This window comes from Diachasma alloeum, unplaced genomic scaffold (genome assembly GCF_001412515.2).
Source record: "Diachasma alloeum isolate Michigan unplaced genomic scaffold, Dall2.0 Dall_scaffold_01025, whole genome shotgun sequence".
NCBI classification, from domain to species: Eukaryota; Metazoa; Arthropoda; class Insecta; order Hymenoptera; family Braconidae; genus Diachasma; species Diachasma alloeum.
In genome coordinates, this window is record NW_021681137.1 from 9,956 (window position 1) to 28,192 (window position 18,237).

At 37.8% G+C, this 18,237-nt stretch overlaps 1 protein-coding gene across 1 annotated transcript in view; it reads left to right on the plus strand.

The window, feature by feature from the left end:
- Positions 1-1,695: 1,695 nt before the first annotated feature.
- Positions 1,696-18,237, plus strand: part of LOC107045609 (mitochondrial enolase superfamily member 1) — a gene marked incomplete at its 5' end in the record, with an annotated part of 21,207 nt that continues 4,665 nt past the window's right edge. Inside the window, 1 exon segment of the mRNA XM_015267933.1 lies at positions 1,696-1,850. Coding sequence (XP_015123419.1) covers positions 1,696-1,850 — 155 coding nt within the window.

Consider the following 18,237-nt stretch of genomic DNA (forward strand, 5'->3'; position numbering starts at 1 on the left):
AACCAACCCAAACTTTTTCTTGGCGCTCTTTTTGTATAAAAATATTTGTTTTTGTTTTTTTAGAGAGATTTCATTATTTTTTTCAAAATAAGCAAGGAATCGTTTTGATATCCTATAATTTTTTTTATTTCCAATTCAATTCGGCTCATTCATTTTTCACACGATAGATCATCTTTCCAATTAACAATCGAAGCAAAACAAATAATTGTACTTCACAGTCATCATTTCCACTGACTTTTAATTGCTGATTCCAGATGTTCCGACTTAATTTGCTTCTTTCAGTATTTATTTATGCACGGAACTCAATTGAAAAATATCTGTGGAATTTATCGTTCATGCACCAAATTCAATTTGTAAATTCCCGGGCTCCCTCCTTGGTGTGTGTGGCTGTATTGCAGTGCTACCAGCTCCGTAACAAAAAAATTATAGGAGATAATGTGAAATGCGACAATGTGCAGGTGATCCCGTTGCTATGCGCGTAATTTTTTAAATATTGATTGGAATAAAAAAAATAGTTACATCAATGAGAAGCTGGTGGTCGATTTATATAATGTAACTAAGATTATTTTTCATGTATGTTGTCACATTTGCATTTTATTCAATAGATATGTGTCGGAGTAGTGGAGGAGGTAGTTGCTTCGTGTATAGATACACGGCAACGTTCGATCAGTTTTGTACAGTCAGAGTCAAAACTTTTTCTTGGCCGATACGCTGCCGCGCATCTCGATCATTCGAGTAATCACAAGAATCGTAAACATGATTGGGCATTGCCTGTATAATTGAAAGTTTTTCTTCCAGAGATTACTGATTAACGAATTACTTGTTATCCACTATAACAAAATTTTTTGAGTACAAAAATAACCAGTAGCCGGAGTTGTAATTATGCAAAAGCAATCATTACTGAGGATCTCTGACCAGTTGACACCACGCGTGACAAATCAATCATGTTACACGGACTGGCACGAATCGTCACAGCAATTGTTAGTTCATAATTGCAGCCCTGATCAATTGTAATTCTGTATATTTTATTCTGTCGACTTTTCGACAATTTTTTCTTCAACAACAATGATATTCCTCATCACATTTCGCACAAGAAACATATTCAGGTGCGGGATATGTACAATAGAAAATAAATCGACTCGTTCAGAATAGGCATATCATTTGTGGAAATGATGTGATGATGCGCAATTTCACATCTTTTTCGGCTGTATTTTTGAAACTATTCATCAGACGGGAAAACGTTTCCTTTAGACAATTTTATATCGAACAATTTTGAATTAAAGTATTCATGTGGTAGAACTGACAATTTCCCCAAAAAATGTGAAAAACCGGAAAATTGATTTTCTATTATTTAAGCGTTTACATCACATTCGGAAAAGCTTACTCATTGTTATCATCCCGGTGACAAAAGATACCGGGATGATAACAATGATTGTCAGTTCTAAGGTGGTAGAACTGACAATTTCCACAGAAAATGTGAAAAACCAGAAAATTGATTTTCTATTATTTAAACTATTACATCACATTCGGAAAAGCTTCCCCATTGTTATCATCCCGGTGACAAAAGATACTATGGTAGCATATGAACATTAATGTCGAACCCAAGAGAATGACATAGTAAAAACCTTGATCCGAATCATTTGGTACATGTGTGAAATTAAATACTTTGACGTTCATTGAGAACTATTCTTGTAGTTGGGGCCCGAAAAGGGAGTGATACATCTAGCAACTGCAGCGGTTGTCAACGCCCTGTGGGATTTGTGGGCAAAATCCAAAGGTGTCCCAGTATGGAAGCTGCTTGTGGATTTAACGCCTGAGCAGTTGGTTTCTACAATCGACTTTAAATACATGTAAATACTCCACTTTAATTTTGTACATTTTTTCGCTTCCGAATGAAATCTTCGTAATCGTGCGTTTCAGTTCATCTTCTAATTTCAGTGGAAAATGATGTAGAATTTAATGGAAGGTTAAGATATATTGTTTTTTGTAAATTGGTGTGTGTACAGTACCACCTCGTTTATCGGGCCTTCGAATCAACTTAGTCTCCGCGTTATCCCAGCCGACTTACTTGCTCGAATAACACGGAAAAAGGTGGATAAAATGGATGGAGCCACACAGCCTTGTTACATGTTTTGTGCGCACTTCGGTTGGGAGCTAAAAATTAACAGTTGGCCTTCCACAATCAATGAATGAACACTGCCATGTCGCAAAACAGGAAAAAAGTCGTCGTTGTGATTAAATTTCATTTTACCATTTCAAATACATGAAGAATGGTTGAAGTTTTTGAATTTGTTATGTCTTTCGTGTTATCCGAGTTTTCACTTATGCGAAGTAACCTTTCCCCACATTATCGGATAAACGAGGTTGTTCTGTATGTCCGGATATCTGTGGGGATTTTTCAGAATTTTTTTATAAATCTCCACGAAAAAACAGTAAAGTTCAAGGTAAAAGCATTTTTGTGATACCTGCCTGAAAAGTGCACTTCTCGAAATGGTTCAGTGCACTTAAAGCAGTTGTTTACTGCACGGCGTGCCTGAAGTTCCGTTTCCACTTTGTCTCGAGTCCTGGAGGAGATGTCTCCGTGGACCGTTCTAAAATTGAAACTGGAGGTCCTCTCGTTTAGTAACTCATCCCTGACCATGAGAATCCAGTTAATCATGCTGTTCGTCCCCTTTCGAAGAAAAAACATGGCATTTCTATATGCAATCCCTTCACCTCCATTATTTCTAGATGAAATAACCCATGAAGCTAACCTAATCCTGTAAAGACTTGAATTTGTTTCCATAATACAACACCTATCCCATCACTTACAAGGAACACTTGGTAGGTGTCCGCCCCCTGATTTTGATGAAACTTGAATATGTTGTAGAGGACTCAAAACTAAGTGCCACGTATTTTTTTTATTGGCCCATACGCGAATTTAGGGGGTGAAACTGCCCTCTGAATTTGACCAACTCCCGGAGTATTTCTTCAATTGCGCACATAGGGAGAATATTTAGACAATTTTTTTACAATATAGCAGAAAGCTCATAGAAAATGATTAAGATAGAAATTGAAATCATCCCCGAGGGGTGAAATTTCGGGCATAAACTACCCCCGTGAAAAGTCATTTATTCAATAAAAAAATATATATCGCTCCGAATTTCATGAAAACAATTTCATTTGAAAGTGCATAAAAAAATACAAAAAAACTTTTTTTGCATTCTTCTTTAAATTGCAATTTAAAGGCAAAAGAAGATCAATTTTCTGGAATTGGCCCACTTTGAAATTTTTTGCAGTATAAAAAAAAGCTCATCGGGATGATGAGAAAAAGCATTGGAATCGTCTCCGGAGGATGAAGTTTGGGGGTCAAACTATCCCCGCGAAGCGTCAGCTTCCCCATGAAAAAACTATTGCCCGAAATTTTATGGAATGATTCCGATTTGAAAAAGCATGAAAAAAACACGCGATGTCTCTTTTGGATCTTTCCTGGAAAAAATTCGGCCAGTGGTGTAGAATAGAATGAATTGAAAATAACTTTCAAACGAGATGATCTTACGACCCTGATGTTTATATTGTTTGTGAAAAGATTTTAATAAGGACGTAAGATAATGACATTGTCGCGATAATTCAAATCCACATCAGAACAGTATGTCAGAGTTATAAAAATATCTATTCGAATATCATCTGTCTTGTTTAAAAATAACATCGCGGTGATAAATATGCACGGCTTACAATATCGGTGTTTTACGTTTTAATTCTTCATGCAAACACAATCACAATCAGTTTACAAGTGTCCATCAACGAAAACAGTCTCTCCGTGGATATCGTGTTTCTGTGCCCATTTCATAATGAAAGTTAATCCAATCAACGTTATCAGACTTCTCATGACAACATTTGAAGTTCTCAATCTTGCTGAAATGCCTGTGAATAATGAGGAACGCGAATTAGCGGATGCCTTCCAAAGGATATTAATTCAATCCATGGAAGAATACAATGGCGTTGAAATTATTGAAGAAACATCTTTAGATTTTCAAGAGCCCTATAAAGATATAGAAATGATGGCGGTCGAGGATGAAGAATTTCAACCACATACCAAAGAATCATCTAAAAGTTGTTTAGAGGATAAGGTATCCGTAGATTTCGACTATAAGAAGAGAGCAGTTAAGTTCTGGAGAAGTGCAAAAACAAAGGAAAACCTTTCTGTTAAAACTGTTGCACATCGATTTAAAAAGGTGAAATCGATAGTTACGATGCTGGGCGCAGCAAATAAGTAAAGGAGGAACATATATGGAGAAGTTGAAACGTATTTCGGAGAACACATTGAAAAACATGAAGAATGCTATTGATGTGGGATTAATCGTTCACGATACTGATGTACGAAGGTGGGCTCTGCAAGCCCAGAAAGAAATCGGATTCAAATACGTTCATTTCACACATAGTTACATGATAGAACCCACCATTTCTGCTGATGGTAAATTAGTATCACCTCTCTTTCTGGTTTTGAAAGAACCTTCCGGAACTTTTGGCCCAATGCTGGAACACAATCTTTTTTGACCATCCAATGTTTTCGTCACGGCTTCAAAATCGGGGAAACTTACTTCAAGTGAGATGATATTCAAGACATAAGAGGCTATGATATTTTCAATACAATAATTGGTATTATTAAAAAGTACTTGATTTTTTAGAGCATTTTAAAACCTGGTTGAAGGAAGTATTTTTTTCCGAATGTAGGACCTACAAATCTACTGTTGATAGATTCGTGGAGCGGGCACTGTCCTCAAGCGCTACAAGAAGGAACTCCTCCAAATGAACAATTATTAACTATGTTGATATAAAGGGTACTACTGAAAAAATTCACCCCCTTGATGTATATGGTTTCAGAATCTGGAAAAATTATTTCCATCATTTTTCGGATACTGTTGTCCTCCTTGACTATGATCTTAATTTACACTTGAGGAGTAATACACATAATAAAGTTACAGTCTTTAGTCCATAATCAATTATCATCACCAAGGTATCAAAATTTATTTCGCTACGCTTGGTTTCAAAGTGGTTATATTGTTAAAAAAACCTGATGAATTTGAAAAACCTATCGATTTTGCATTTGGACAATCGTCTCATCCACACTGTGACATTAAAGGCTGTTCCAATGTTGCAGTAGTAAGATGCTCTTGATGCAAAAATCACTTTGCACCATTTTTTTGATGAATGCCATTTCTGTACGAATTATGATCCTTAAATTAAGCTAAATAAAAACGTCATATGTCAAAAAACTGAATTATCCGACCGTCAACAAGACTGGTAATTTCTATTCTAAATCCCATCATACAGTGATTATTATAATCATTGCATTTCGTTAGCAATGTTTCATTGCAGCATAATTGTAGCAGTACATTCCAAACACTGACAATAATGTTTGGAATGTGACTACCTTTGGATTATTTTAATTGATAGTTACTAGGAGGGGTAAAAACAAACATTATTGTCAGTGTTTGGAATGTACTGCTACATTTATGCTATATTTATGCCACATATATGCTACGTTGCCAATTCCAGGAAATTGATCTTCTTTTGCCTTTAAATTGCAATTTTAAAAAGAATGCAAAAAAAGGTATTTTGTGTTTTTTTATGCACTTTCCAATGAAATTGGTTTCATGAAATTCGCAGCGATATATTTTTTTTTATTGAATTAATGACTTTTCACAGGGGTAGTTTACATTCGAAATTTCACCCCTCGGAGATGATTTCAATTTCTATCTTAATCATTTTCCATGAGCTTCCTGTTATACTGCAAAAAATATGTTTAAATATTCTCCCTTTGTGCGCAATTGAAGAAATACCCCGCGAGGTGGTCAACTTCAGAGGACAGTTTCACCCCCTAAACCCGCGTATGGGCTGATAAAAAAAAATACGTGGCACTTAGTTTTGAGTCCTCTATAACATATTCAAGTTTCATCAAAATCGGGGGGCGGACACCTACCTAGTGTTCCTTGTTAGGCAGGTATGGGGTTTATAAAATACCACTGGAGAAAGCAATTGCACCCATCACCACAACAGGTTACTCACAAGGATAGCGACGCTCCAATAAATGCAGTATGGTAATAAACTCCCTTACTATCTAACAAAGAGAGGCTGGCTGATATCAGAAACCGATAACATCCAGTCTTCATGTATTTGAAGGGTGTCACTAGTGGTGCCCCTCACTAAAGACCTAGAGGCAGATGCTCAAAAATAAGGGAGATATTTTGTGCGAAAGATTTGGGCCCAGCATACGTATAAGTTGCCAACACTTAGTTTTCGGTAGAACGGTTTTGCCGACTGAAATGGTTTTTTTATTGGTCTTTCATAACTTCAGGTTCAGAGGTACACTTTTTTAGGTGATAATTATCATAGAAATATACAAAACACGAATTTATGTGACGTCGACTGCAACAGACGAAAGCAGTCTCATTGCACGCATAGCAGGTTTGCAGATTTTCAAGTGGGAAAAATACTTCGTCCACGTTTGAAAAAATGCGTCTTTCGTCGTTCAATTTCAATGCAAACCACACGTATTGAATCATCTCTCAAAATGTGAGCGCAGATAATTAATAATGTAAGAGCGAATGGATTTTGATCGTATCTTCAAATGAGATGAGATGAGATTTCATGCTTATGTTTGATCAGATGAGAAAAATTTTGACGTTTTGTAAAAAAATTTGCAACTTGAGAAAGTTGAGTGCATTTCGAAAGAATAATAGTTACTGTGCGCATCGACAATTGATCTTTATCGGAAAATAATTCATCGTAAATTAGTGGATTCGTTTGCCTTTCCTAAGAATCAACTATTGATAAGAACTGTGTTGCAAGTTCACCTGATTTCGAGCAAGTTAGAACAACATTACCGAATTCCTGTGTTAACTGTCGATTAAAGATAACTGTTAACTGTCCAGTAAAGATAACTGTCGACCGTTATCTTTACTCACGAGCCTAAGGATCTTGTTGGTTCCTACAAGCACAGGAACACATTTAGCAACAACTTCCCAAACATTGCAATGCCAGACTGCGCAGTGTATGAATGACGCAATTTGTTGAGGTCACGCTTCTGGCCCACAACAGTCCGGGATTCTTTCTCTACAAGTGCTCTGTCGAAGCTGGACCGATATTGGCACCGCACCTGGACGGTTTAATGATGAGATGCGGCCCATGAGCTCCGGTATCGCTTTCAATGGGGTGCAGAATTTTTTATTACTGCTTCCAGGACCACCGTCATCGTCCTGTAGTCATTATGGCTGATATATTTCGTGATTTTCCTCTAGCGAATGTTGTATTTTCTCTTGAAATCTTTCGCCCAAGTTAATGAAGCCTTGAAATTGAAGGCTTGATACCTGAATAGGCTAGCTGTGGAGAATGTCCACTCCCGTTAATTTCTCGTCGGTACCTAAAATAAGAGATCATATACTCAAACAAAAGCACTGATTCAAGTCGACATCGGCTTGATGCGAACCAATTTTCGGCTTGATACAAACCAAGTGATTTGGACTACGCCAATCCAGATTCCAGATCTGATATAAGTTGAACAGTGGTTTATTTCAAGTAGAAACAGGTCAAACCGAAAAATCAGTTTGAATCAAACCGAAAAATCAGCTTCAATCAAACCGAAATCGGAGTGATTCACGCCGAAATTCTGCTTATTTCTGGTAGTAGATAGCGATTGTTTGGTTTGATTCAGGGCGGGGACTTCGTGGGCCCTTTCTTCTCCGTATATTATCTGCGCTCAAATTTCTAACCGCCTTGAACATTCGATATGTCATTCCAAAATCAATGGGTATATTAGCTCGAAAACAAAAACGCACTTCATGTGCGTTATCGTTGTATTCGTCTTACCGAGTAGAACAATGTTTGTAAGACGAAAATTGTTGGTCCCATTTTAGAAGAATGAACTTATCCTTGTATCATAGAAACAAACAATTATGCTCAAAATACGCCTCCCATTATTTTTCCTTCTTAAAGCCCTATAACTCTGGTCTGAAACATTTTCGCGTTCAACTACTTTTTAGCTAGTTATTTAGCCGTACAAATCATTTTCGCACACCTTATATATACAGTCGAGCACTAAAGTTCGTGAACAGCCTGAACTTGCATTATATGTATTCTGTTTATGAACTTTAGTGCTCGACTGTATATCAGAAAAAAGTTTTGAACGCGGATTGTCGGGTTGGTAGGCGGACGCGCTGCTACTCGGCTAAAGCGCTATTTCGAAAACTATATGTTAGGAGCTGATATATATTCTATGCCCAAATGTTTCTGATAAAATTTCTCCCTTATATTTGGAGATCTGCCTCTTGATCTGTTGTGGAGGACACCATTAGTGACAGTGATGTGATAAGTTTTGTATTATACAAATGAATGCAGGTTTTCACAAAATTAGATTAGCTTTAGTGGTTGATCCATTTAGAAACATTCGAGGTGAAGGCATAGTATATAGCATCTCTCCTTCATAATGTGTATATGAGGTATTCCACGTCAAATGAGTCAATCGCTGACCCTCATCCTCTTGGAAATTAATGAGGTCGAAAAACTATCTCTCAAATTTTTTCAGATTTTTTCGGCACCCCAGTTCGGAGATGTGATTTTTTTCACATTTTTTCGTTTTTTCCAATAACTCGAGTTCTATTTGTCCGACTTTGATTTATTAAGCGTCAAAATTGTCCATTTTGTACTGCCTATATGACTATGTGGTGACGATGTCTACACTACATCTCTGTCATTCACACACGCACACACAGACATACACTCAATTTTCCTCTCTAGACATTGGGCCAATTCCCCAATTTTCCTGTCGAGACATTGGGCCAATTGCCACATTAAAAATCCATTTCCTTATTCCTTTGAAAGTGTAGGACATCTGTCCAAGTCACACAACCATAAACCTCAACCTAATGACCCGTTTATTGCCATAATCCTCCATGCGTCCTAATCCCTCATCATCACCTGGCGTCCATAATCCCTCGTCCGCCTGACCGGCGCCTGTGACGTCACGACGGAAATTTCTCCGCCGAGACCCCCGAGCCAATCACAGCTCACCGACGGGAACTTACAGCGCCGAACCAATCGGAAGCCAGGATTTCACTCATCCCTTCTCCAAATTTTCCACCAATCACATCCTTGTACTCTCCTTAAATACCGCACACTTTCCACACTCATCATCAGTCAGTCATTCACTCGACATTCACTCATCGCTCAACCACTGGACAACACATCAACAGAGAGGACAAGTCATCTTACGACTAACTCTCCACTCTTCTATTAACGTTCAAAAACTCAAATATATTTCGCTCAACGTTGGATCTCTGGAGTCTTCATTTCAATAACCTGCTCACCTCCACAACTATTTTTAGCAATTTTGTTTCCTTTCATAGATGCTCATAATAACGAATTTTCGCCAAAAAAAAGTTGAAAAACTTGAATTTTGCAAATTACGTCATGGTTGATTCAATTTTTTTTTTTCAGTAATTCACATAATCAAAACGAGTCTTTTGAGCTGTCATTCAAGTTGGGCGTCCTCCTGGATCTGTTATTGTTAATTTTTCCTTTTGGAAATTGCGCAAATTTGGTCAAAACACCACAAAACGACTTCGACTATGTATCAAAAAAATATGTAATATATAGGTATGCAATCAAATTCACTTCATACTGTCTATAATCAAAGTCAATCACCGCCATTTTGAGGCGTTGCAACCAAATTTACGGAATTTCGAAATGAAAAAATTGAAAGTAAAATAGATCCAGGACGATACCCAACTTGTATGATGACTCAAAATACTTGTTTTGATTATAAGAATTACTGGGAAAAAATGAAACAAATCATCCGAGACGTAATTTGCAAAATTCAAGTTTTTCAACTTTTTTATTCGAAAAGGTGTTATTATGTGCATCTAGAGAGAGGAAAAAAAATTCACTGAAAATATTCTTACAGGCAGTAAAAAATGAAAAATTTTGATGCTTAATAAATCAAAATCGGATGGATAGAACTCGAGTAATTGGAAAGAACCGGAAAAGCGAAACAAAAATCATATCTCCGAACTGGGCTGCCGAAAAATTCAGAAAAAAATTGAGATATAGTTTTTCAACCTCCCCAATCGTAGAAAAAATCGCCATCAATTTCCAACAGGGTGAGGGTCAGCGGTTGACTCATTTGACGTGGAATACCTCATATATATTTTAAAGTTATAAGAACATTTATCAATGGAAAGAGTTTGTTAAGTAAATGGGGCGAAAAGAATGATCAAAAGAAATATAAAAAAAAGTGACACGTCCGCGGACTAGGTGCGACGATAAAGAAATAACGTCTTAGAAAGAGACGATCGTACATGAAGGTGGTTGAGAGGGAGGAAAAGAACAAATACGCTACAATACTCCCTCTTGAAAAGTGATCGCCCCGACGACAACGCGCCTGTTAAAGGCAATTGTTTTGAAATTTCAGGTTAAAGAATGACTGAAATAATACTTCAATTATCTGGGGCCTTCAACCCAACTCTCTTTCAAAAACCCAGATGGAATATAACAAAAAGAGAGAAGATTTGGCTTGAAATAGTTTGAAAAGGTCCAGCAGTCTTTCAAAGCTCCTCCAGAAGAATGGGAAGGCAGTTGAGAATTTAAGTTGGAAAAGAAATGTTCAGAACGGTAGATTGCGATTGTTCCAATAGATTTCGGAAGATATAAGACAAGTAATTGTCGATTCAAATACTCCCATCAGGTATTAACTGTCGGCCTGTATTCCATGGTGATACAATGCTATTGTTAATCTTCCCGGGATAAATAATTGAAAATCATAAATCTGCTGAAGTCAGTTGTGGCCATCAACTGAAATCAGAATTATTCTAATGATGCAAATACTTGGATTAAGTAATTACTCATAGAATGGAGCCAGCCAGTTCACTTGAACGACCTTCGGCTTGAAATGGGTGGATTTTTGGATTCAATAAACTACTTCGTATAATTTATCCTTGTTAATGAATGGGCCATTCCAGTCCCTTTGCAATTTCGGGCATTTTCCTTTGATTCTCTTAGGATTGAAAAACCATACTTTTCCTCCTGAAGTAAAGGACAACATAAGGGTTTTCAAATCGAATCTCAACTTCATCTGATTCACAATGATTCCGAGTTTCATCATGAATTAAATCTAATTTGTTCCTCAATTCGATGACGTAATCTAAGAGATTGTTATAATCTTTATGAGGTGGAATTCCTCGAATCAAATCCAATGGGTTCCTGAATTCACGACCCAACATTAACATGGCAGGTGAGAATTGAGTGGTATCGTGTTTGGAGAAACGATAGACTATGTGACGTAATTTCCTGAGACTCACGGAACCCTCGATCCACTACGTAGCCCTTCCATGCACGACAACCCTGAAACAACAAATAAGTCGAGCGCCAGGTTGTTATTACAAGAACGACCACGGGAACGAAACGAACGATCAAAATTAGAATTTCCAAAATAATCCCAAGCTTTGAAACGATCTCCCGCTAACTCAGACCGAAGAACGGCGTGAAGGTCACTGGTGAAGCTTAGATTAAAGTGTGACTAGGTATTGACCGAATAAATAAATTTAATTCTAAATTCCGGGGGGAAAGTCATAATATTTAATCAGGCTTAGATGACTCGATACAATAACAAAAATTAATTTTCTTAAAAACCGNAAGAACGACCACGGGAACGAAACGAACGATCAAAATTAGAATTTCCAAAATAATCCCAAGCTTCGAAACGGTCTCCCGCTAACTCAGACCGAAGAACGGCGTGAAGGTCACTGGTGAAGCTTAGATTAAAGTGTGACTAGGTATTGACCGAATAAATAAATTTAATTCTAAATTCCGGGGGGAAAGTCATAATATTTAATCAGGCTTAGATGACTCGATACAATAACAAAACAAATTAATTTTCTTAAAAACCGCCTTTGGGTTATTTCGATCGATCAACGATCATGAGGCTTCGATAGTTACTCAATCTATAATTGTCAAAGGAATAAAAATTCTGATAGGAAAATAAGGAAGGAATATACTCGGTCAATTTAGTCAAAAGAGATTCTGATAGCTAAATTGAAAGATCTAACCATCCCAAAAAGTCCGAAATAAATAATGTCAAAGAGAAAAATGAAAGTCAGAATCAAAATATTGTCAATAATAATTATGTAGATTGAACAATACTGAATGATCGAAACCCAAGAATTCGTCCATGTGACAAGTAAAGCTGGCTGTCCGAAACAAATACGAAAACCCAAGACAACGGGCCAGCGAAACGAAGCAAGGTCACGAGACACAAAAGAAACCTACGTTCAATGTCCTTCACTGAATATTAACCGACAGCGAGAGTGTTCGTCTAACACAAATTCATTCAGACGCAACACTAATTAATTTTCCAAGTATCATTTCCAAAAATAAAATATTCATAAAATAATAGTCACTCACAACATGAAACACGAGAGCCCGAAACTCTACGAAATAACTCAATATCGCGAGACAACCGAAATCGAATGATCAAACACGTCAACTCGAAATACGCATGAGAGAGAGACAAAAGAGACTGAATAATCAATTACTGATCAGAGTGATTAGGATTCTATCTGGTAATTATTCTGAAACTCTAAAAGCCCTACGGGACTAAGATGCACAAAACATCTGTTCAAAACTCTAAAATTGGCCAGAGTCCTACTCACGATGAATTCACACAGAAGTATCATACGACGTTGTAGCCATCCCGCTCACTCAGCAGTCCACCTCGGTGTCTCCGGAGAACGTCTCCAAAACTCCTCAAATTCGAGTCCTCGGGACTTTTCTCCAGACGAATCCACTCGGGGCTTCCTTCACAGGTTTTTTTCCTCCAGAACGCCTTCAGGCTCCCAAAACTCCGAAATTAACGCCAACAAACAAACGTTAAAATCGATCGAACGATGTATCGCGAAGACCACCAAACGGGAAGTGAGGTTCGTTTCCCCAGCGACACCACGCTGGACCGTGAAAACGCGGCAACGACGCTCATTGGCTGCTCATTCCGTTCACTCCTCCAATCCGTTTCCAAACAACTAGAATCTGTCGCTTACATGGCCGAACCAAGTCCGTCGGAGCATGCGCAGTGACTTCTCAAACGTTATTTATTCAACTACAACTTATCCCAAAATATCAAATAAATCCGAACGTCCTCTGACATTCTTCCAAATCATTCTCCAGACCATTCTGTCCCCACAAGATGATCCAACTCAACCTCCTTCTGATTTTGGTGAAATCCTCCACTTCCCCTTCCGCATTGAACCAGTCGGACTCCTACGTCACGTTTTCTCTAGAGTTGCCCGAGAGCTGGCGACCTCTGGCAATCCGAAGACCCATGAGGCTCTCATCACGAACTCGAAGTGTCCCGAAGTCTCGACGATTCCCGGAGACGTTCGCACCTCAGTCCCACGATGTCGGCGCCAGATTCGATTCAAACAATAGAGGAGGAAGTACAAAACAAAATAATTAACAAAATATACTAAACCTCTCTCGTAACTCTCGCTGTCGGTTGGTGACTTCCCGTCTGGTGATTTTTAAATTAGCAATCCACACGGGAAACGGTCGAATAACGAACTACTATTTGTGACGGAAAATAACACGACTAATAGGAAACAACTAATAGTCACAACTAATAGGAACAATGAGATCTATGTGTCCCATCTCTTGGACTGAAATTGACCTACTTTGCTAAATATTAGGTGTTTGATTTAATTCTCGGCCTTTTTTTCGACAATTTTGATATTTACTTATAAAAAAATCAGTACAGATCCAATCGTGAAAATAATCGCCGTCACTTTGCACGTATTTCTCCCATCTATCGGGCAATTGTCGAATTCCGGCTCGGAAAAAAGATACTAGTTCTGACTGGATGAAGTCATCAATGCTTTGCCGGACTTCTTCAGGAGATTGGAACTGGGTATCCACCAGGTGATGTAGCGCCCGAAAAAGAAGATAGTAAGAAGGCGCAAGGTCTGGCGAATACGCTGCATGTGGGAGAATTTCCCAGCCCAACTTGGAGATAACTTTTAGGGTTTTTTTTGCTGTGTGTGGCCGCGCGTTGTCCTGCGGCAAAATTACTTGCCGCGTACCACTACCAATAAAAGGTCTCTTTTCCTCACCACTCAATTTCGTGACGGCTTCTCCCTGTTCGAGTATCTCATAATAGATTACACCTTTGGAATCCCACCAAATACACAACAACAATTTTTTCCCTTGAATATTCGATTTTGCAGTACTCGTTGACGATTCCCCCGGATAAACCCACGACTTTCGCCTCTCCGGATTGTCGTAAAATATCCACTTTGCATCCCCAGTCACGATTTTATGTAAAAAGTCTTTCTGTTCTAATCTGGTCAGTAGGCACATGACAATTTCACAGCGTCGACCTTTTTTTTCTGAGGTAAGATGATTGAGCACCCGACGACCTGCCTTCCACATCCTCCCAATTTTTTTCAAACGGCTCGAAATAGCTGATTGAGTCACTCCGAGAGTATCAGTGAGCTACTGTTGTATTTGACAGGGAATTTCATTGAGTAGGTTGTCCAACTCCTCGTCCTCAACTTTTTTTGGTTGCGCAGGACGTTCTTCATCCTGGAGATCAAAATTTCCATCCCGAAATGTCTTAAACCACTATTTACATGTACAGGAGATACAGCACTCTCTCTGAAGGCCGAACAAATCATTTCTTGTGCTTTTGCAGCAGTTGTTCCAAGTTGGAAGGTGAAAAGAAGGGAGTGCTTCAAGTGCTGCTTGTCGAACGACATTATTATTCACTATGCTGTTTGAGGTTGTGTTAATCGGACCACAATCGGACTTGAGTGGTTTGATAGCTCACAGATGGTGCTTCAAAATGCTCTTTATTGTGGGAAATTTTTTTAATTCAAATAGGTGTTCTAATCAACTTAATCTAGGGAGCAAAATTTAAGTCATATACCTAATAATCAACGGAAGTCCTACTGACTCGTTCCACCAAGTCATTTAACTGAGGATGAAGAGGAGTACTAATTTTATGAATTTTTAATGAATTTATAATTTCTTTGAATAAAGATTATTCGAAATTTCGGTCCTGATCCGAGTGAATTTTGAGGGAAACACCGAAACGAGAAATGACTTCACGGATCAAAGCTTCTGCTATAGTCTGAGTCGAATGGGCTAGAATTGCAATTGCTTCAGGCCATCTGGAGAAATAATCTGTAATCACAAGAATGCAGCGATTTCCAGAGTAAGATTTAGGAAATGGGCCTAAAATATCGACTGCATTTCTTCCGAAAGGAAAACCAATATTGTAAATTTAAAGTTCACCCTTGGTTTTCAAACGAGGACCTGTTTTAGAAAAACAAATCTGATATATTTTGCACCAGTTCTCGACATCAAATTTACAAGTCGCACAATAAAACCTTTCTCGAATTTTATTCAAGGTGTTATTGATTCCAAAATGACCATCAGCGATGAATCATGAGGGATGGAAAGAATTTTCAAAATTGTATCTTTGGGAACTATAACCTAGAAAACAAATTTTATGTTATCAGGTGATTCCCAACGACGAAAAAGGAAATTGTTTCTAATCCCGAGAAGATCCCAACAGAGTAGATAAATCTTGAAGTCGGATCCGAGATGGAAAATTTCTGACCCCTCCGGTCGACGCTCCTTCTCTAAAAATTTATTAATAACTTTAATGGTTTTATCCGTATTTTGTAATTGGACTCAATCAAATTCATCATCCACCAAGCATTGAGTTGGAAAAACTATTTTCTGAGCAAAATTTTCGCGGAAATTAGCTTTTCCACACCGTTTACATGAGCACGGATATCGCGAAACACCATCATCGTTGCCGTGTAAGGGTCCAGGGCGATGAATAATATCGAAATCACAATTTAAAAAGCTTCTAACCATCGTGTAATTATGCCTAGAGGATTTTTGAAAGAAGTTAGCCTTTTCGAAGCGGCGTAGTCGGTACGGATCAAAAAATTGCGTCCTAGCAAGTAATGAGAAAATGATTCTACCAATATAAATGATCGCAATTAATTCTTTTCTTGTAACACAATAATTTATTCTGCGTTACTAAACTGGCCGATTATTTTTTCTTCACCGAGTTGGACTTGTGATAGAGCAGCGCCAATGGCAAATTGGGAAGCATTTGCGTCTGAAATGAATCTGCCATCTCTAAGAGGTAAACAAAGAATTGCAGCATTCAAAAGGAGATATTCAAGTTTAGTAAACGCGGTTGTACATTCACTTGCCTAACTGAAATGGACTTTTTCTTGCGAAACTTTGTGGAAAGCTTTAGCGATTATCATGAAATTTAGGATATATTTATGGTAATACCAATCTAAACGAAGAAAACTTCTAACCTCGATCTTATTTTTAGGAATAGGTCATTGAGAACTTGTTTTTAATTAACTAATTTCAAATTTTCGGGGGAAAATAAAAAAAAAGTTATTCCGCATTTTTTGATGCTCTTCCCAATGCAATCATTTTCATAAAATGCTGACCTATAATTTTTTTTCAATATTTTCACAGGGGTAGTTTACCCCCCCCCCCCCCCTTCAAATTTCAACCCCCAGAGGAACTATCAATCCTGATTTTCATAATCGCTCACAAGCTATTTTCTCCTTCGATGGAATGAACAAATAACTCCACCACTGTGATGGGTGATATTTCCAAGAAATCATTTCTTTTATCCCAGAAAATATTAGTACTGACGAAAATAAAAAAACACGTATTCTGCATTTTTCCATGTTCTTTCAAACGCAAATGGCTTTGTAAAATTCTGAGCCATAGTGTTTTTTTTGAAAATCGAAATTTTTATAGGGGTAGTTTAGCCCTCAAATTTCAACCCCCGGATAAATTATCAATTATGACTTTCATAATTTCTCACCAGCTATATATTACCTTGATGAAATGGATAATAAACTTCACCACTGTAATGGGTGATATTTCCGAGAAATTATTTTTTTCACTCCAGAAAACTTCAGTTCCGGGGAAAATCCAAAAACAGGTATTCTGCATTTTTCCAGGCTCTTTCAAATGCAATTGGTTATATTAAATTATGAGCCATATTTTTTTTTTTTAACAAAATTTTTACGGAGTAGTTTACCCCCCCAATTTCAAACCCCGAAGGAACTATCAATTGTGATTTTTATAACTTTTCACAAGCTATTCATTACCGTGATGAACATTTGTAAAAACACCCTCCTTATAGGTGGGATTGAAAAATCACCCCCGAAGGTGGTGACTTTCTGACTATGGTTTCCCCCCCTAAAGCCGCGTATTAGCCGATAAAAAAAAATAGGTGTCCTTTAGTTTTGAGTCCTCTACAACATATATGATTAAAATCGCAGGGGAACACCTCCCTAGTGTTCCTTGTAACACCATAGGGGAACACCATGAACCGAAGCTTGTCTCATTAATGTCCACCAGTTTCATTTCTTGCAGACCCGCGAAGGCTCTGTCACGATAGTGAAAGGGAATACGTCTAGGACCCAGTTTTATTGGTTCGGAACTCCCTGTGTTGATTTTATGTTTAATTTCGGAATATTTACCCAGATCTTTATAATTTTTTTGCGAAACAATTGGGAAATTTGAAAATGAATTAACATAATTTCATCTTGATGCAATAATTTGATTTATAAATCAAATAATTTTGATGAATATTCTGGAATAATGATTAAAATGTCCTTGTGAGTACTGGATCGATGAATTGAGTGATCGATGACTTGATCGATGATTGAGAATCTTTTCCGGAGCATGAAGATCAAATTTTCGATTAATTCCACTTTGAATTTCATGCAAAAGTCCAAAAACTGAAATGAAATCCAAACCAAGGATACAATCAAGTTCGATATTCACGAAGACAGCATCAATAATTACAATAACGTCACTAATATTAATACTTTTTTAATGGCAATATACTCCAGTTGAGAACCACCAACGCAGGGAATATAGAATATAATTTATTGACCGGTAATAGAGAATCTAAATTGAAAGAAAATAATCTTGGATTGACGATCGTAATATCGAGAGCAATGTCAATTATCACGGAACAATAATGACCAGTAATTGACTTGGTTGGGTTCCGGATGGATGCCGCGTTGAGGTTCAGCATTGCGCCGACGTTTCGCAAACATTGCAGTCTGCATCTTCAGGGCTATGAGCTCCGATTCTGAGCTCCGATGTGTGGGGGCAGTCCTTATATACCTTCCCTTGTGGTGGTGTGGGAAGGGG